Source organism: Eublepharis macularius, chromosome 4 (genome assembly GCF_028583425.1).
Source record: "Eublepharis macularius isolate TG4126 chromosome 4, MPM_Emac_v1.0, whole genome shotgun sequence".
In the NCBI taxonomy this organism is placed as follows: Eukaryota; Metazoa; Chordata; class Lepidosauria; order Squamata; family Eublepharidae; genus Eublepharis; species Eublepharis macularius.
Window position 1 is genome coordinate 151,312,132 of NC_072793.1, and position 21,436 is coordinate 151,333,567.

Consider the following 21,436-nt stretch of genomic DNA (forward strand, 5'->3'; position numbering starts at 1 on the left):
AATTCTTTAGATGTACGGCAGAGAGTCCATAAACATATCTTCTCCTAGCAGGTGTGCAATACCATTACAAAAGGGAAATTGTTTTGGGGCAAGGGAAGAAATACAATAAATGAATATTGTTTGTTAGTCTTATTTATACCATGTTGAAACCTTCATTAAAATGTTAGGTTGCAATTAGATACTCCGGCATAAATCTGACTCTGCAGAGAAACTAATTAGACATTTAGGTGATCATTCTTGTATTTATCTTGTTTGCTGCAATACTGTGATTACACAGTAATTTACATATTTTCCCTAAGAAGATTCACCAAATGATTCATAACAATGGAGACATTTGATTTGTTTTTTTAGTGGAAGAATTCCAGTATAATTTGTGGTTGAGAGATAATAGGATTTAGTTTGGTCTAAAACACTTGTCACATTTACTTGTAAACAGGTATCAATGCTACACTGACTACAGGTCACAGGAAATGCTGAATTGTGTAATAGGTGTGAAATATCATTCCACAGCTTTCTATGCTATCTTCTTCCACTTCGTAATACCATAAAGTATGTCTGTTTCTGTCAAAATACCTGCCTAAAAATGGAGATAACATAATCCCTTCTTTCCCATCCATTTGCTTTTCTTAGTGTTGGATATAAGAGACCATGTATTGCTATAGGAGGGAAGTTGGGCATACATAGAAAAGAGCAAATTCTCAACCCTGCTGTGCCTGTATAAGACTCTGGTTCAACAGAATTGCAAAAAAAAAAACCTAAAAAAAAACCCTGGAGTGTCACCTTCAAATATCAAATGACTTTTGCAGATGCATTTCACTGAGCCTTGTATACATCCTGAGCTTCTGCGGGATTTAAGTGTGATAAGAGAAAGAGAGAGAGAAGACAAGACTTCCTGATCCTACATGAGCAAGTCTTATATTTTGCTAGATGGATTATCACAGTAAGGATGGACATTACAGGAAAGAGAGAGTTACTGCTGCAAACAGCTGCCCCTCCTCTGTTTCTAAAGTGTAGTAATACATGTGCTATGTCATCATGACCTCATACTTTTCCGTGTCCTCCTTACATTGACTGCTATTGGTAGGGTCTTGATATTGTAACATAGAAAGTCTTTCTGCATGTTACGAGGGGACATCCTTCTAGTATTAGCCATCGTATTTCTCAAAATGTAGTTGTTTCGTAACAATTTAATCCTTCATAGCTTTGTTACATCCTACCATTAAGGGCAGGCCATATTACAATGCGGCTTCTATGCAGCTTTATTGCTGAGACTTCCTTTTTATGTATATATTGCTGGTGTAATATTGGTTTATAGAGCTAGGGAGTTCCAAGCTCTAGCGGCCAAGCCTCACGGTGCTACATCTAATGAAGATAAGGGAGTGATGCATACTTGAACAGTTCTTCTTTTCCCTAGGTATTATTTGAGATCCCCCTTAATCAATCACAATGACACTTTTTTTCCTAATGTAATTTCAAACAGTAAAGTATAATTTAACAGTGCAAGATTAAAAAAAAAGTTCCTTCCATGTTTATCTGGCACAGTCAATCTTTAAATCCATTTCAGTGGCTTTATGTTTGCTTTAAAACAAGAAGATTAGCACTGCCTGCTCACAAGGGAACCTGACGAAATGGGATATATTCATGGCTTTTTAAATGTCACACCTTTTCAGCACAGAGCTGTAGTTTTGAGATTCAAATATAAATCAGGCACAGGGACTGGAAGCAGAGGCTGGAACATTTTGAGAATTAAGTCTTCTTTGAAAACTTTGCAGTAATGTACTAAGAAATCTCATTCATTGAGATGCACCCATGTTTTCACATTCCATTCCAGCATGACCAAAAAGCAATATAGGATGGGGCTGTGCCAATGAAAAACCATAGCTGGGCAGATAGGAGTATGTTTGATTATCTATGGGTACAGGCAGAGCTTTTTTTCTGGGAAAAGAGGTGGTGGAACTCAGTGGGTTGCCCTCGGAGAAAATGGTCACATGGCTGATGGCCCCGCCCCCTGATCTCCAGACAAGGGGAGTTTAGATTGACCTTCGCGCCGCTCAGCAGCGTGAAGGTCAATCTAAATTCCCCTCTGTCTGGAGATCGGGGCAGGGCCACCAGCCATGTGACCATTTTCAAGAGGTTCCAGAACTCTGTTCCCCCGCGTTCCAGCTGAAAAAAAGCCCTGGGTACAGGGAATCATTAGAGGCAGGGAATAGACTTAACCCCCACCCTAGTGGTATGTCTGATTCTATGTACCATATCAGTGAATGGCTTCTGTTTCTTCCTGTGAGGAAATTAATTCTGTGCATTTTGACACAGTATTATATGGAGGGAAAAGCCCGTCCTGACACACGGAGCCCTGGCCCTCACTGGTAAGATTTATTTATTAATTTATGAAAACTGCATATCCCTCATTTCCCCCCAAATGAGTGCAAGGTGCTTTACAATTATAACACCCATAAAAACACAATAGCAAGAAAAAATAATCCACACAACAATACCAATGAAAAGTGCAAGTGCTGTTAAAACCCCTTAAAACCAAAACAGCCTTAAACATCGGCAAAGAAGAAAACCTTCTCCTTTCCTACAAAGCAAATGCAACTGGAGAAACAACACAGGCTCTGGCAGAGGAGGTGTTTTCACTCGGAGGATGCAATGTATCTCTGTGCATAAAGTATGCAAATGCTCATCACCCTTCCTTCAGGGTCCTTGCATTGTACAAGTAATCTTATCAAGCATGCTTTATGAACACAATGGTGGACATTTTGCTATTGTAAAATATGTTCTATTATTTAAATCAAAGCGCTATAGACCTAGAAAATAACCAGATTAACAGGCTATGAAACATTTCACATTTCCTTTAACATTTCTTCAGAATATCATCGGTACTGAGAAGCTGATGTGTTTTAATCAACCACTTTGTTCAGTCAGTCCAAATTTAAGTGGTTAACAACCCAACTAATATAATTTAGCCAGGAATATTTCAGGAGAGAGGAAGGTGAAAAATTTGCAGTCCTGCAGACAGGCTAGAACTGGGACATTATTTGGGGGGCAGGGGGTGGCGCAAAAAACAGGTCTTGCATACAGAAGGTCCCATGCTCAGTCCCAGGGATCTCATTTTAAAGGATCTCAGGCAAACCAGTCTGAGCCTGCATAAGGTAGCTATTTATTTTTTTATTTCCCATTTTCCCAGACAAGACTAAGGTGGCTTGATATCCCATATATCTTCTTAACATAAGTATATACCTTAGTCTATATAGGTTGTTGGACAGACTTTCTACATAGATACACTGTATATTATGTATCTTGATATAATAAAAGTATGGTTTGTTTGGTGCTTTTGATGATCTCTATACAGGTTTATTTTATTATTATTTTTGTAACACTTGATATTTCATTTATGTGCTTGATATTTGGGGGGAAAGGTTATCATCCTCACTGCACTGAACTTTTCTTAGTTGCAGATGAATGGATATTTCCTAACAAGGAGAGTTCTCAACTGGATTCTGGCAATCAATCTCTAATGTCTTGTGAAACATCTTGTGGCTTTTTAACCTCAGCACTGAACGTTGACCAAGTAGATGAAAGCAAACAAACATCAGAAGACTGGCATGAGGATATTTTCACCTTTTCCTCAAAACCTAGATCAGCCCCTCATGGGAATCCTTTGACCCCGCTGTCAGAAAGCTGCAGCTGTTCTGTGGACTTAAAAGAAGAGTGCAGCCTCAACTGGCGAGGAGCCCAAATGGAAGATGACTTTTATGGAAGTGAGTCCAGCAAAGAGGTTAGTCCATTGTCACTCAAGCTGACATTGCAGCTTTAGAATATCCCTCTGCTCACTGGCACTTCATTCTGTCATTTATCTGCAAGAGTGAGAAGGGGGAGGGTCTATGGAGTGCCTCTCAGTCTCATAAAGAAGTTTGAATAAGTAGATTCTAACAGGCTGCACTTAAAAGTTACATCATCAAAAATGACATATTTACCTTGGGGAATTTCCTGTCTAAATATCTACACTGGGGGAAAGGGGCATGGTAGAAGCAAAGGTAACCAGCACAGAAAACTCCTATCAAAGTTTATTGAAATAGAAGCCCCAGCTCTCTCCTTGTTTTTTTTCCAGCCTATAAATGACAGCCTCTTTAATATTGCACATATGCAAAGGCGTTCTGCCTGAGAAACTAAACAAGGACCATGCATGTGATTGATAGAAGCTTGTACATGTTCAAAGTATTTGTGCAATCAGCATTAAAAACACTGGATGCTTGTGGCATGATTCTGACAGAAAGACCGGCATTTCTCTTCCTTTAGCTCTTGAGGACAGACATAATCTGTATCAGAGAGAGGGAATGTGGATGATGACTGGCTACTGCTGATTGAAGATAGGCTATCAGAGCACTTCCTCTCTGCACTGCTTGTCAAAGTCACAGTAGGGGCCCCTGCATAGATGCTAACGGGGATTTTCATTCCAACATATGAATTAAGGACCAAAAAGTCAAGACATGGAGGAGACTTCTTTGTTGTATCTCTATGTCTGCTTTCTATCACTCCTCAAAAACCCAGGTAGTCACATCTCCTTGCTTCCATAAATGCCTCCTAAATAAAAGCTGCCTATCCTGCAGTCCCATATAGAAACACAGTTCTGTATTGCCTGTCAGCAGTCTTTCCAAATACCCATATTTTGCTATCCCCTTCCTTTTCTCAAATTACCCAACCCTTGAGACTTTTCATTCTTCTGCTGTTCCCCACTCTCTCTTCTAGAGATCAGCCCTCATTACCACCAGCACCACCACCCCATCCAGAGAGCTCTCTGGCATTGCACTAAACAGCTTCAGACTCACTGCTCCCCTTGGTCAAACTCTTTTCTTTTAGCTTTATTTCCCCATCTGTGATGGTGGTAGAAACAGCTTTCATGTCATAGCTGACCTATGGCAACCGCTCCTGGGGTTTTCAAGGTAACAGAGATGGTTTGCCATTGCCTGCCTCTGCATAGCAACCCTGGTTTTCCTTGGTGGTCTCCCATCCAATTATTAACCAAGGCCCACCTTGCTTAGCTTCTGAGATCTGACGAGATTGTGCTTGCCTGGGCTATCCATGTCAAGACTTCCAATCTGTATAAGGGTGGAGCTTTGAATACTACCACTGTAGAGGTGAGATGCCACCCACTGCCATTCACTGAAGAGAAGAATAGAAGCAAAATGCACTTAATGTACAGGATGGGGGGGGTTGTTTTAGTAAGAAGAGTCACTGGCCTTAGGTGGAGCTATTTGCTCAGATTGGTGCCTTTCAGAATTTGCTATGGTTAGGCCATGCCCATGAGTGGAATCTTGAGCAATCCCTCTTTTTTATTTCATGTGAACATGCCTGCTGGATCAGAGTAGTGGTCTACCTAGTCTAGTATCCTAGACTCTATACACTGGAGTCAGTTGGCAGTGTCCAGTTTGAGATGATTCATGTAGAAATGAGTAAGAGTAACCCTTCCTTTAACCAAACTGTCAGCTTGGAAGCAAGTTCCATTTACTCTTGCTCAAAAGTCTGTGCGTGTGTAGAACAGTGTTGCTGTCTTGGCCTTTTCTAACAGCGGGTGAACAAACCCAGGATTAGCACATGCCAATAAAAGAGGTACAAAGCATTGTATCTGACATGAACTGCTGTGGCATACTTAATAAAACTGCCAAATGTCTCAGTACTAATTTTGTGAGCGAATGCATACAGAAAATGTATGGTAGACCATTAAAGCTTACCCCCCTCTTGGTCAGCACCTCACATGAATGGCCACCCACCTTTCAGACCTTCTAGCTTTTGCCCTATTTAAAAAGTTGCAAGTTTTGTGCAATACCAAAGAATGAAAGTTATTAACACTGCAGGGCTCTTAAAAAGAACGAGGCTTGGGATAAATTGTCCACAGCTCTGCACATATAAAAGATTTTTCCCCCCTTTGTGGTTTACCCCATTCGTTTGTTTGACTGTCAATTGGTGCAGCCCTATTTTAGACCTTTAACAAGAGGCATAATTTCACCTAATTCATGCCTGCTATTTTGGGGTTTGAATTATATTTTACATATCAAATAGAACAGTGCAGTAATGTGTAGAGTATGTGATTTGTTTTTTCATCATGGATGTTGTCCAAGAATATACAGTTTTCAAAAGATGCCAGTTAGCCCAGACTTTCGTCCCTTAAAAAAAAACTGTGGGAGGCACCTGCACAAACATGATTAGGGGTTTTTAATCTCTTGAAATTTGAAAAAAATATTGAACTCTGAAATGGTTGAGTAACTGGTAACTTAACTAAAAACATTAGCTGCTGCTATAATTATAAAAATTCTGCAAATTGTCATGTCAATCAACCATCACATCAGGTTGTTATGGTAACCACTAAGTGTCTCTGGCTTTATTAACATTTCAAGTTCCTTTTTTAATTATCATTTTAATCTTTTTCCATAGCCTTAAAAATACAACAGTTCTATTACACCCAGAAAGACGAAACTTTTTCTTTAAATGGTGCAGCACTCCTTGAGGAAATTGCATTGTGGTTCCAAAATATAACCGATAAAGAGGGGAAAGCTTTCATGTGTTCATTTTTTTCACCTTAAAGTCTCATTTTTATTATGATACCAAGATTTAAGGGTTAAACAAACTGGAGTTGAGACAATGAAACCCAAACAATATTGGCCATTGCTACCAGATGGCATTTAAGACTCTCTCCACCCATTAATGGTTAGTTATGCTCCTGAAAAATAAGACCAGTTACTGATTAACGGAAAAATAGGGAAAACCACATTAAGGACTGCATCATGATAATGAGTTTACTACTTTTAAAGATTTGTCACACTTCCCCCTTTGGCATTTCTTACATAAAAGTAAGCCTGAACGGGTATGGATTTACATCAGTGATGTCACTAAAGTTCATAATGACCTGGTCTGGAATATGCTCTCAGATCTGTTATGCTTGAATGTATCACAAGTCAAGTGTCATTTCCTTGAGAAGTTGTTCACCAGCTCAGATTGTAAGATTCTGCATGTATCTTTTTTCTTCTAATCAGTGTCCAGCACTGACCAGGCTTCTTGTGAAGGAACAATAATCCAGATCCTGTATACAAATCAGTGCTGTGCAAAGGTCCCCACTTCTTGCTTTAGCCAAAGCCAAATAGGCTGGGCAGGCAGGGAGGAGGTCTGCAGGGAGTATATAAAGGGAGCCCTGCTGAGCTTTAACTCCCCTGAGCTTGGTCAGACACGTTTGAGGATTGTACAGTGGCATTCTCCAAAGACTGGGGAGATTTTCTGAGCTATTTCTAGTGGGTTAGCTCAGGGACTGCATAGACAGTCCTTTGCATACCTCCCACATTCATTTTTATATATTCCCTCCAATGAAACTGTGTGAAATTATTTATTTATGTCATTTATAGTCTGCCTTTCTCACTGAAACTCAAAGCGGATTACAAAGTATAAGATTAGTACAATCAGTATCAAGGACATTTCAATACAGTTTCAAGGACATTTCCATAAAAAATGCCATTGGGTAAATAGATTCAAGTTTTAAAAGACATATCATTATCAAGGATCCAATACAGAGTTGAAGAAATGCTGAAACAGAACATAATCAATTCTAGGACTGACATTAAACAACATGAAGCACAGGTAGTACATAGGAGTACATATTTAAAGCAACAGATAATACGTAAGGCAACATAATGGTGAAGTCTATGGTCCCTAACTCATTAGCGAAGCATCTGAAACCCCATCCCTACAATATAGTCCTCCCATTTGAGTAAAAAGCCTTTTTGAATAATTCGGTTTTGCATCATTTGCGGAAAACCAGGAAAGTAGGGGCTCTCCTGACCTCCTCAGGCAGGTTGTTCCACAGGGTAGGGGCCACCACAGAGAAAGCCCGTGTACAGGCTGCTGTTGATTTTGCCCATGTGCAGCCTAGCACCTGCAGGAGACCCTGTTCAGATGAGCGAAGCTGCCTTGGAGGAACATAGGTAGGGAGGCGGTCCCGTAAGTATACCAGACCAAGGACATTTTGTATATAATAACCAATACCTTGAACTGAGCACAGTAACTGATAGGTAGCCAATGGAGCAACTGTAGGATGGGAGTGATATTCATGCTCCAGCTTGCTCCTGATAACAGTCAAGCTGCAGCATTTTGCACTAATTGGAGCCTCCTAGTTAACTTGGATGAGAGGCCTGTGTATAGTGCATTACAATAGTCAAGCCTTGATGTTACCATAGCATGGGTCCAGGTGGCCATATCGAGATAAGAAGCCATCTTCCAGGCTAGAGTGAGGTTGCCTCCTGGTTGACTTAGTGTATCTCTGCTAGAGCATATCTCCTTGCTGTGGGAGATGAGAGAGATCTAATTTATAGATTCAGATAATGTGAAGGAACACTGTGCTTGCAGCATTTCTTGTTCCTTTCTCATTGACATAAAGTTCCTGTCCTCTTCAACAAAGACCCACATTAGTCCTTCCATTTTTTATGGGGCAGTATTTTGATCCTCTGGTGAGTTCCATATCCTTTGCTCTGCTTCTGTTTCCCCCATACTCTTTGTGCCTTTCTTCGTTACCTTTTACTAGCCCACTCCTCAAAAATTGCAGTTAACATGATTAATTTACATTATTTATTATGCATTGAATTTGGTGCTTTATTTATGTTCAAATCCGGCGTTTGATTTGGGAGCAGAAAACTGCTAATCCTTCTTACACTGTGACAAATTTTAAAGAGCTGGAGTTGTGCAAAGGCACTTTATGGATGCATCCGGGAAGGTGATTTCTGCACAGTGGAGAGAGTTATAGACCCAGGTAAATGGTAGAAGATTGGATGGAAAGGCTGGAGGATAATCAGTCACCCTGCATGGAACTTGGATAGCAGTCAAACAAGGCATAGTAGGCAACAAGGAACATGATCAGCCTATGGAGCTGACACAAGATTCTTCAGAACACTTGACGTGATGGGAAACAATGAATAGGATCAAAGGCCAGCACAGTAAACTAAATAATCAGATATACTATCAGTAAATGAGGACATCGGGTTCACGGGCTCTTGGAACCAGCAGGAAGGAGTTTGTTGGACTCTAAAGTGAAAACCACCACCACATAATGTCATCAAGTCGTAGCTGACTTAATAGTGACCCTTGCTGGGGGTTTCAAGGCAAGAGACTAATAGAGGTGGTTTGCTATTGCCTGCTTCTGCACAGCAACCCTGGTATCCTTGGGAGTCTCCCATCCAAGTACTAACCAGTGCTGACCCTACTTAGCTTCTGAGTCCTGGCGATTAGGATTAGCAGTTTTGACCTGGGCCATCCAGATCAAAAAGATAATATTACATGTAATATTTCACATCTTACAGCACCAAAAAAAACAGCCTGCCTTTTTGTTACAAAAGTTTTAGGTGTTAACGCCGGGTTGAGAATATAGTTCTTGAAAGCCATCATTGGCAGAAATCACTACAGCTACGTAGCTCTTTGTTGGCTCAGGGTACATGCTTACAGTGACAAACATGCCATTTCAACCTCTAATGACAGACTTCTTATCCACAGACACCTCAACCATAGGATTATTTATTTATTTATTTATTTATAGTCCACCTTTCTCACTGAGATTCAAGGCAGATTATGTAGCATAAGTCAATAAGATTAATGGCTATGACATTCAGTACAAAAATATAAGGTTAGGAGAAATATGAAAACAAGCAGAGATCCAATGCAGAGCTGAAAAACATTGCTAAAACAAAAGTAGATTGATACGACATATTAAACAGAACAGAACTATACAGTAGGAGCATATTTACAGCAATGCACAGTACACGGTAGGATAGTCTACAGCCCCTATCCCTATATCAGTGCATCTCTCTGAACCATTTCTTTACAGCCCAGCCTTTTTGCCTGAGTGGTGATTCACCCTGTTCATCACAGCCTAGCCAGAGTCTCAGGTAGGAAGTATAGGGAGAACAACAACACCTTTTCATATGAGGAGGCCAGAGAGGACTGGGCAATACTTCTTGATCTCTGTACAAATTATTTTCAGGTCTTGAGCAGTCAGGAGAACTTTTCTTGCTGGCCCCATCCTGAAATTCAAAGGAGCCAGATATGACCATTTTGCTAATCGTTTGATACCGCCAGCATTTTCATTGTACTCCTAGGCTGTAATTACAGCATAAATGTAATTAAAATCTGTAGGACTTAAGCTCATGTGACTGCATAGAGCACTGCTGCCTAATCTACAAAGTTCTTCATGTACCTCTTTCCATTCACATTTAAATGAATAAGGCCACATTCTCTTTACAAAGCATGTTAACTCTGGCTTCTCAGCATTAAAGATCTGGATATAAAAAGACTAAGTCCCATCTGCTCCAAAGTGGGTACCTCTCAAGAATGATCTTTTTAAATTTACCACTCGGCAAGAGCCATCAGTTTTCTGTATCCACAAATTATTGTCCAAGTATCCATCTGCATGTTCTTTCAAGGAATGTGGTACAGCAATAGAAGAGCCATATCCTCAGGGAAATCAGTCTCTTCCGTGTACATATGCCATGCTACAGTTAATCAGACATACTTTATTGAAGTTCTTGGCCCTGTTACATGATTGAGTAGTTTGGAAAAAAATTATTTGAAGCACCAAAATTATATAGAAATTGAAATGTGTATTAGTGTGCAGTGTGAATACATAGGGTAGAGGTTAGTTAAAATGTGGTATTGTAATATTTTATAGCAATCTGCCAATTTATATTAGCCTAATTATATTAGTATTAGTTCACAGGATACTATTTGAAGCTGCATTGTAAATGGAAGTTGGGTGTGTGCATGCATGTGTGTGTAGACAAAATATGGTTATGGATCTTAATGAAATAATTACTAAGAGAAATGAAGGAATATTAAATATTTTCTATGATGAATGCAGGTCTTGTAGAGGAATGTGACGTTCAAGGAGAGAGGGGGTAGGTCCAGAGGTTTTTAAAGCCTGTTATAAAAAGGCATGGGGGCGGGGAGATTTAAAATGTCTACGGAACTTTTTCATTAATGAAATGTTTAATTTCTGAACTTTTTTATCCTCTGTAGAATGTACTTAGTCTGTTCTCCGTGGTAATGTTGAGATCTATGTAGTATTTATAAGCCCAAAGAATATAAACTATTACATTCTTAGAGCCATCTCTCCTTGCCAGTTGTGGAACTCCCTCACACTACAAATGTGCCGAAGTCTAACACTGATCAGGTTATTTTTTTATGAATCTAAATAAATGAATGCCTTTTTTCTTTGCCACACCTGTGATAATTACTGCTATTTAGTAATTTTACTCAGTATTTGATATTTAATAAAAATTAACAAGAATGTCAGGATGGGATACTTTTCAGTTTTCCATTGGTTTTTTTGGGGGGTGGATTCCAAAATCCCCAAGCAAAGTAGTGAGGAGGCTGCTTCAGAAGGCAGGATTGGCCATCATTCAAGGGTGACAAATTCTAAGCTAATTTCTTGTTTGTTTTGCTCTGGGGAAAGAAAAGTTTATTACTCATGCAGTAACGAATGTGAAATCAGATGGTACATGAAATATTTACTCCTTAAACCTTTTTATAGCTATAAAACCAACAAAGCACATTTTGTTCCGTCTCTTCAGTATTTTATATATGTGTGCGTGTGTATATATATATATGCGTGTTACAGATTTTATTTACACACACCGCCTTTGGGGCACCTGAGCTGCTAAACACCCCTGTAAGGGTTCAGGTGGATCTCTCTTGCAGAGATCTCTTGGAGTCTATCCTGTTGATGCTCCTGCCTACAGTCAAACTCTGCTTGAAGTTCACTTCCTGCATCTCGTTTTCTTCTTTTCTGGCCACATTTGTCTCAACTATGTGCAAGCTTAATTTAGCTTTAAAGGCTAGACCAACTTTCCCAAGCCTGCAGGCATTTGGAATTTTAAAATAAGTTAGCGTGGAGGTCTCTTAATTGATTGGAAATTAGCATTAAGGAGGCAAGCGAGAAGGGGTAACTAGGAATCTCCACCAATGTTTACTGGGATTATTCCCTTAGAGAACTCTCAAATAAACTCAAATTCTCAAATAAATTCTCTGTCTCTGGGAATTAAAGATAGATTAGGTATCCTTCTTGTGTATAGACCACCCAGCTACCCCATAAGCACCCTTTTTGAGTTGGCAGAGCTGCTAGCAGACATGATGTTAGAGACACTTAGACTTATTGTTCTGGGAGACTTCAACATCCATGCTGAATGTTCAAATTAGGCCCAGCTGAGGAATTTATAGTTTCCCTGGCAACCCTGGGCCTCTCGCAAATTGTGACAGGCCCTACACATGAAAGAGGACACGCCTTAGACTTAATATTTTGCACTGCACATTTAAAAGAAAACCTTGTCTCAACATTGGAGATTTGGTCTGAACCATGGTCAGACCATCATCTGCTGAAGGCAAAAGTGAATCTAGCCCCAACACCCCACAAAATGGGGGGTCCAGTTAAAATGATTTGCCCACAAAGGCTCATGGACCCTTCTAGATTCCAAAATGCCTCGGGGGATTTTAGAATTCCAGGCACATGCCCCATGGTAGCTGCTGTAGGAGCGTGGAACGCGAAGCTCCTTGAAGCTATTAACACCATTACTCCTTGTCGACTGCTCTGGCCCTTGGGATGGACACCAGCACCATGGTTTACCGTGGAGCTGGCTGACTTAAAGAGGGTTGGAAAGTGTCTAAAAAGGCGCTGGCGAAAATCTCACGCAGAAGCAGATAGAGCATGCTATAGAACCCACTGGAGGACCTATGAAGTGGAAATGAAAGCGGCAAAGAAACGTTATTTTTCGGCAACTCTTGTGTCGGCTAGTTCACGTCCATCCAAATTGTTTAGCCTCCTAACCCTAAATCTGAACCTTTACAGTCCCAAGAACAGACAATTAGCTGCAAAGCCTTTACTAAGTTTTTCGTTTATAAAATAGCATGAATACACTCTGATCTAATCTGCCCTTTCTGGGCAAAGTGATTGAGAGAGCAGTAGCTGACCAGATCTTCTTGGATAACTAGCGCTCTGGACGCTTTCCAGTCAGAATTCAGACCAGGGCATGGAACAGAAACAGCACTATTAGCATTAGTGGATTATCTCCGTCTGAATATAGACAAAGTCCATGCCTCCTTATTGCTCCGCTTGGATATATCTGCATCTGTTGATACAGTAGACCATGCCATCCTGTTGAGGTGTTTAGAAACAGAAGTGGCATCAAAGAATGTGCCCTGGACTGGTTCAAATCATTTCTTATGGAGCAGACTGAAAGGGTTGCCGTCGGCGATCAGCTATCTCCAGAACAGGAACTATCTTGTGGGGTTCTGCAGGACATAGTCTTATCTCCCATGTTATTCAACCTCTCTGTAAAGCCTTTAGGAGAACTCATTCGCAACTATGAAGTTGGATGTCATCAATATGCAGATGACACCCAACTCTGTATCTCGCTATCCAGGTCCCCACAGAATGCAGTAGAAATCTTAAGTCACTGCCTGATAACCGTGGTGAAATGGTTGAAAAACAACAAATTGAAATTGAACCCAGACAAGACTGAAGTGATGCCTGTTGGGAAGCCAGAGATCTTGAAGGACATTGTACTCCCCACTTTCGATGGAGTTCATCTGACCCTTGCAGACTCAGTTAAGAGCCATGGGGTTATACTGGATCCAGTGTAATTACTAGAAAAACAAGTTAAGGTAGTGGCAAAAAATGCTTTCTACAACCTCACTCTAGCCTGGAAGATGGCTTCTTATCTTGACATGGGCGACCTGGTCACTTGGATCCATGCTATAGTAACATCTAGGCTTGACTATTGTAATGCACTATACATAGGCATTATACAATAGTACAATAACTTATACATCTAAGTTAACTGGAAGGCTCCAATTAGTGCAAAATGCTGCAGCTCGACTGTGAGCAGGAGCAAGCAGGAGCATGAACATCACTCCCATCCTACAGTCACTCCATTGGCTACCCTCCAGTTACCATGCTCAGTTCAAGGTATTGGTTATTACATTCAAAGTTCTTCAGGGCTTTGGTCCAGCATACCTACGGGACCGCCTCCCTCCCTATGTTCTTCTACGGCAGCTTCTCATCTGAACAGAGTCTCCTGCAGGTGATAGGCTGTGCATGGGTGAAATCAACAGAGCCCGTACATGGGCTTTCTCTGTGGTGGCCTCTGTCATGTAGAATGACCTGCCTGAGGAGGTCAGGAGAGTCCCCACTCTCCTGGCTTTCCACAAACGATGCAAAACTGAACTATTCAAAAAGGCCTTAAATGGGAGTGCTGTATTTTAAGGATGGGGTCTCAGATGCTTTGCTAATGAGTTAGGGACTGTAGACTTCATCACTATATTGTCTTACATGTTATCTGTTGCTTTAAATATGTACTCCAATGTACCACCTGTGCTCAATGTTGTCTAATGTCAGTCCTAGAATTGATAATGTTCTGTTTCAGTATTTTTTCTGCTCTACATTGGATTCTTGCTAATGCTGTGTCTTTTAAACGTGTGTCTGTTTACCCTATGGCATTTTTTGTAGAAATGACCTTGATGCTGTATTGAAATGTACTTGATACTGATTATACTAATCTCATACTGTGTAATCCGCCTTGAACCTCAGTGAGAAAGGTGGACTATAAATGAAATCAATCAATCAATCAGGCAGATGTTCAACCAGAAAGGGTTTTTTATTAAAGAGAAATAAAAGGCAAACATAAAGAAAAACACGCATTGCACACATACAAGGCTAATTAAGAAAATCAGAGAGGAAAATGGGAGAAAGCAATTTCAGGGAGGCCAATAGTTACCAGTTGCAAAGAGCAGAGGTCTGCGGAGGCAGCAAAACAAGCAACTTTTCATGAAAAGAAGAGAGACCCAAACAGATTTGGGAGTGTGAACGGATCAAGAACACACATGGCTGGAGAGCCCAGTTATAGGGTGAAATGTTCCCGGGGGCAAGCTGAAATCTTTGCCCCCCAAACATTTAATGGCTGTCTCCGGAGGTAGACAATGCAGTTGGGAGAGGCTTCCTACGGTGGACTATAGGTGTGAAAGGTCTCTGATTACTCTTTTAGCACTGGGCAGTAAATGGTACCAGGTTTGCTGAATAGTTTGGTTGTTGCTTGATTAGGGTGGATAGGTGAGGGAAAGCAAGGTTGGGTGCTGACGGAATGAGTCAGGAGCTTCCTGGGAGCCTCATTGTCTTACGTTATGCATCTCTGGGGTGAGGAGGGGGCCATTGGCCAGCCAGATGCTCTGACTCACCTCCTGGTAATTTTCCAGGTTCCTGTCTGGTTGGCATCCATACTGCCTTAGGCCAGGCAGTGCTTGTGCTTATGGAATATGAGGAAGAAGGTTTATGAAATTTCATCTATAAACTACCTCTTCAATGTGAGGAGGAGTCTGACTGTTAACAAGCAGGTCGTGACAGGGTAATTTGTAACATGATTGGGTCCGACAAGGTGATTCACAAAATTGCTGCCACAAGCACAAAATGCTGGAAGGGTATGCAAAAGTTGGGGAGGTTCTAAGCCAAGCATTGTCCTGTGATGGAGGCTTTTCCCCTTTTGCATTCTATATTTATAGCTAATCTATTTGTAAAGTGCCATGTAAATGTACAGCAGCAAAGGGCTTTAAATAAATAATGCCATCGCTTGCCCTTTCATTCCCAGATGTTTACTTTTCAGATTAAAAATAAAGGTAAGTGAAACCATCCTTATTTGGGAGTCTGCAAAACCAAATTACCTCAGGAAACAGATAAAACTTTTTGCTGTGGTGCTTTTGTTCTTGTTACTTACTTTACCAATTAATTATTAGTTCCTAATTGTCAAGAGATACTGTCCCTTTTCACATTCAGAGGAAATCTTTCAACACAAGCACTCAGAGACAGAAATGGGATCATATCCTATAATAAATGACCATGTGAATAAGTTCTAGCTGTTACATATTCTCCTTGATACAAATAACATTTACTATCCATTAGCTCTTCATCTCTGTTTGATCAGATATGAAGCTCAGAATCTTCAACGATTAAAGATATATGAACCTGTACCTTAAGTATTTCCAAGGAGACTGAAGAACTTATGTTTCTAATGGGTGCAATTTGGTCCTTAAGGTAACCTTTTATTTTATAGTCTTTGTTTAATCCTTAGGATGAGAGCTACAGTGAATTTCTGCAAGATGTTCCAAATATTCAGACAAGACACTTTATATCAAGGTCATCTGAACCAGTAATTACCAAAGAAATTCCACTGAAAATGACATCAACGAGCCCGGAGCACTGGACAAATAAAGGGTTTTCCAAGCACAGCAATGAAGAGAACTTACCACCAAGAACAGAAGATTTGGTTGTGATGACCAGAAAAGCAAATAACAGTCAAAGAAGCTTTTCGCCTCCTCTGTGCTTGTGCCCAACTAAAAACATATCAGGGTCCTGCAAAGAATCAACTGGTAGGAGTATATCTAGCAATCCACTGATAATTTCTATAAGTAGAAAGTCCCTTAAAGAGATGCCAAGTGACAATTCAAATCCAGCAGTACAAAATCATGTAAGTATATTGGAAGTTTTATGGACTATTAATGTTATCTGATTATTTTGTTTGAATAAAAGGAAAACCACAGGTCCTGTATCCCTGTATGACTACATAGCATCTGTTAAGAGATAGTTGACAGGCACTGTTAACACATTGTCACAGGATGAGATGATACCCAATATGAAGGAATTTAGAGAAAGGCAAGGCTGCAAATCCCGTGGGGTGGGGCAAGATTAAATTTAAATTTGTAGTTGTTAAAGTTGCAGAAATTAATTTGAAAATTCTGTAACAAAAATACTGAAGATGCAAATCATGGAGGCAAGGGTTTTTTAAAGCATGTTTTTCAATTGTTTTGGTTTATCAGTCCATATATCAAGATTTGTCAAGAGCTGGTACAAATTGAAAACATTTGAAGTGATCAAAATTATATTTTTGAAATGTGGAATAAGCTCAGTCTGTCCATTTGTACTTTGACATCTGTCACATTGAAAGAAGAATGTGGGTAGAAGCGCTAATGAACACTTGGGAAATAAAAACGTTGAAAATCAAGAGAAGGTTTATGATGACTGGGGCTATGGAGACTTTTACCTTAATACTTGTGGATTCTCCTGGAGTCATAATGAAATCCCTGTAAATATTCTGAAGACTTTGTGGATCTGCCCAGTTCTCTTGGGCTTTAGAAACTTTTATGGTTTGAACAGAGATATTAGGCAAATAGATATTTTACTCCAGTTTTCTTGTCAGAGACTTCCAGTGTCATCCTGAGCAGAGTTACACCCTTCTATGCCCATTGAGTTCAAAGCCCTTAGAAGTGTGTAACACAGCTTAGGATGTCACTGTTAATGAAAGGCTTTTTGTTCATGCTTCCGATCTGGTTGAATGCTACATTCATGGTCTGGGATCCTAAACTCACCCTAAATTGTAAAGGGTGAACAAGACGATCAGCTGGCTGTTATCTTTGATGAGAAAGGTCTATCAGTTTACAAAACTGTCTATTCTAAATGTGTTTGTTTTCACATACAATAATGGTGGGGGGGGGCGGTGGAGGTGAAAATGGCTGGAATGGAAAAACAAGAAGCTGGTGACCTAAATACACACCAGTCCTCTGGCTAGTGTGCTTACAGTGGACCACTGCTTGTACTGAAAATGTACAGAGGTCATTGTGCTAGCAAAGATAGTCCTTTAGTGTTCTTATTTTTTTAATTAGTCATAGTTTTCCATAAATGCATTTCCTGTTTGATACCATAATGGGTTTTCTTGAAAACCATGTTATGAATTAGTAGCTTCATTCTACATGGTAATGACTCAAACATCTAAGCTGAAAGTGAACAAGTTTGATTATAATCCTACAGACAAACTTTTGAAGTCTGTATATTACCAAATGTAGGTTCAATTTGAAGTGCTGAAATGCCGGAGAGGAAAAATTGACAGACTTTCAATAGCACTCTGCAGGCAAACCCGTCAGATCATTAGTCTCTGCACCTTACAGAGTTGCTGCAGCCATCCAGAAAAATAATAAATGGTATGACTGAAAGCTAACAGTGAGGTAGTGTCATGTCCCAAATCTCCAGGCGATTCTGGTGACTATATTCATGTCCATCAAATTGATTGTTTTCTCTTGTGTGACTCCCCCCACCCATGTATTCTCATTATGGCAATAGAACAATATTCAAGAACAAATTAGTCCACTGCAAATAAAATGACACTTCTGTACCTTACTTAACAGTTACAGATTTTTTCCTTCAAGTTATATGCGTAAGTAGTCTGCTATAGATAGGAAACTTATAGTCTTAAAATGTGTGTGTTCTAGGGGCAGCTGCTTTGAACTGTCAGGTTCTTATGACACTTTTTGAACTGTTAAATGTTTAATGTTTTTCTGTACAGAACATACAATTTGGTTGTCTCCTGTCCTCCTAATACAATTTGTTTGTCTCCTGTCTTCCTAATCTATTTCGTGTAGATTGCATTTCTTGATGCAAGACAAGGCACAAGGCATTGTTAGGTATCAGGGTTCTAGATGCATGGGTACCCCGTTTTGTGATTTTTTTCCCCTTGTCTATAAACCCGTTTGGGTCCATAATCAACTCTTGTTCTCCTCTCCCATGTAGCTTAATGGCAAAGAGGAAGTCTCTGAGGTGTTAAGATCTTAGAACTCTCTAAGTTAAAACCTTTATACAGAATTGTGTTCCAGGATCAGAAGAAGATAAGATGTATACTTTATGTACACATTTAAATAAAAAGTACTCAAGGGAAAGATACTTTACTGGATTACATTGCACTCTTGGCATATGCAGGAGATTAAAGGATTAAATGGTGGGGGATTACTCTTCTAAAAACATAGGTAGTTAGGAGATTATATTCTGTTCTAGTAATTCAGAGCTGGTGGGCATTAGTTAATCTCAGATTTAGAGGGAAAAATAGAGTGGTAGGGTTTTAACATCAAGTCAGTGTGTCAGAGAATGGGAAGTGTTTCCTGGGCCGTTTCCAGATGGCTTACTTGAAGCCGCTCCATGCCGCAATGTTGTGGATCGTGCCGGGGAAAACGCGATATTTCGCATTTTCCCCGGCACGATCCACAACATTGCGGCATGGAGCGGCTTTAGGTAAGCCATTTGGAAACGGCCCTGCATCCTGGCAAGTTTTAGATACCCACCCTTCTTTTTAGAGCCATGTTTATCAAGCTAGGAGTGGGGTGGCACTGCTAGGGAGGTATGAGGAAAGAACCTTGTAAGAAAAGGCCTAAAAGCGATCAGAGACTCAAGCTTTATTTACTGAAGTGTGGACCACCGTCTCAACAGTATAGTTGAAACACAGCAATTGGTTTTTCAGTTCTCTGACTTCAGAGAATCTACAAATGAAATGGTGGAAGGATAAGAGATGGCTAAAAACTATGAAAGCAATGGCATTGGTAATGCTGGGACCTTATCAGGCATGATCACTGATAGAGCCATGGTCTTTGCATCATAATCTGCATTAGAAAGTTCCGCATAACTCAGGTTGTTAAATCCACAAAAGTTGCTAGTCCATTGGTCATTTAGTTGATAGATTGAAAGGGAGGAAAGACCCAGTACTTTTACACAGCTATACTAAGCAGAGTTATACCCTTTAAACCCACTGCATTCAGTGGGCTTAGAAGGGTGTAACTAGACATGGGCACGATCCCAAAAAAATACCGATCAAGCTGTTTGTGGATCCACACTGGTGACGACCCCAGATCACCGATTCACTCCAATCAAGTCCTGTTTCCGATCTGGGATCAGAGGGGCGCCCCCCCCCCACACACACACACTTAGAGCAGATGGGGAAAAATGTTTTTAACCCGGCGACGAGCCGCCTCCCCTCAGTGAGGGGATGTTTTCTCACACACACACATGCACGCACTTAGAGTGGGGGGGGGGAGTTTTTAACCTTGCGACGAGCTGCCTCCCCTCAGGATGTTTTCTCACACACACACACACACACACACACACACACACTTAGAGCAGAGGGGGGGAAAGTTTTTAACCCGTCCCTGCCTCTCCAAATAGAGAGAGAGAGAGAGACCCCGTCAACAAGTTTCAGCCAGCTTTTTAAAAAAAGCAGGGATAGAATCCTCCATCCCACCCGATTTTAAAAGCAAGCAGCCAATCTTCCAAAAGCATATTTTAAACAGGAAGAAAGTAAAACCAGGATCCACATGGATCCTCGCGGATCCTATGATTTTTTTAAATAGGAAAAACACAAATGAAACATCAAATCACATACCAACTTCTTGCAAAAAGCAGGCACTGGGCTGAGAAGCCAGGAGGAGAGAGATATCTCTTTTCAGTTAACTCTTTCAGCACTGAACGAACTCAGGAGAGGAGCACAAAACAGCTTGATAGCTGCTCTCAAAGCAAGGGGTTTTTGAAAGAGTTAACACTGAGAAGAGATCTCTTCTTAACTCTTTCAACGGCACTGAATGAACTCAAGAGGAGCGCAAAACAGCTTCTGCTGATGATAGCTGCACTCAAAGTTTTCTCTCTCTCTCTTAACCCATTCCTCTCCCAATCACTTTGCTTATATTTTTCTCAGGAAGCCACCTTTTCACTCAACAGTTTGCTTTTCCTCACTAGGGGAAATATCAAGTTTCAAACAGAGCTCAGGCATTCCCCTGCCTCCGTTGCCAGGGGAACAGATTGGTGGCACCTGAATGTCTAGCTTCCCGATCCTATCACGATTGTCCCGGAGTCCCGACTGCTGGATCGTTTGCCGTGGAAGACAATGATCCACCAGGTCACGATTGGGAGATTGCCATTATCGTGGGGGGTTTTTGATCGTAATTCAGATCGTGCCCATCTCTAGGTGTAACTCTGCTTGGGATGCCACAACAAATGTATTTATTTTAGTGTATTTATTTTAATGCTTCCTATTTGTCCCAAGGTAAAAGCAAACCCAGTATAATTCAATATAAAACCACATTAACACTAAAAACAGCAGCAAGAAAAAACTCAAAATTAAAAGAAAAACTAATTTTTTTTAAACCTGCTTTGCTTACTTGGGGACAATCAGACAAGTTGCTTTTTATAAGCCTGTCTGAACCTTTCCTCCTATTCCCTCATCTCTAAGACCAGGAGGAAAGGACTGCAGATGCTACCTATCACAGAAGGTTTCATGTAAGAGGACTTTTGGAGGAGGAATTTTGAGTGAAGAAGTCTGTACTAATCCCCTCATGTACATGATTGGTAAAATGCTCAAGCAACTCTTAATGAAATTGATTTGCTAACTCTTTAGTAAACTTTAAGGGGCTGCACGCTTGCAATGTTTTATTCATGTTTTAATAGAGTCCTCTATTATTAAGTTCAAATATTTTTAATTAAGAAAGAAGTGCATCCCTCTGGGTAATATTGCAAGCAAGAAGATAGCTGGTAATTAAACTTTTCCGCACGTATAAC

General features: G+C 40.4%; 1 protein-coding gene across 3 annotated transcripts in view; it reads left to right on the forward strand.

The window, feature by feature from the left end:
* Positions 1 to 21,436, forward strand: part of CFAP20DC (CFAP20 domain containing) — a 248,538-nt gene that overhangs the window by 143,280 nt on the left and 83,822 nt on the right. For 2 of the 3 annotated variants that reach the window (XM_054975347.1, XM_054975349.1), the window contains 2 exons: positions 3,453 to 3,778; positions 16,143 to 16,538. In XM_054975347.1, the coding sequence (XP_054831322.1) occupies positions 3,453 to 3,778; positions 16,143 to 16,538 (722 nt within the window). The remainder of the gene's footprint in view (positions 1 to 3,452; positions 3,779 to 16,142; positions 16,539 to 21,436) is intronic. The other variant, XM_054975348.1, reaches the window with a different exon arrangement.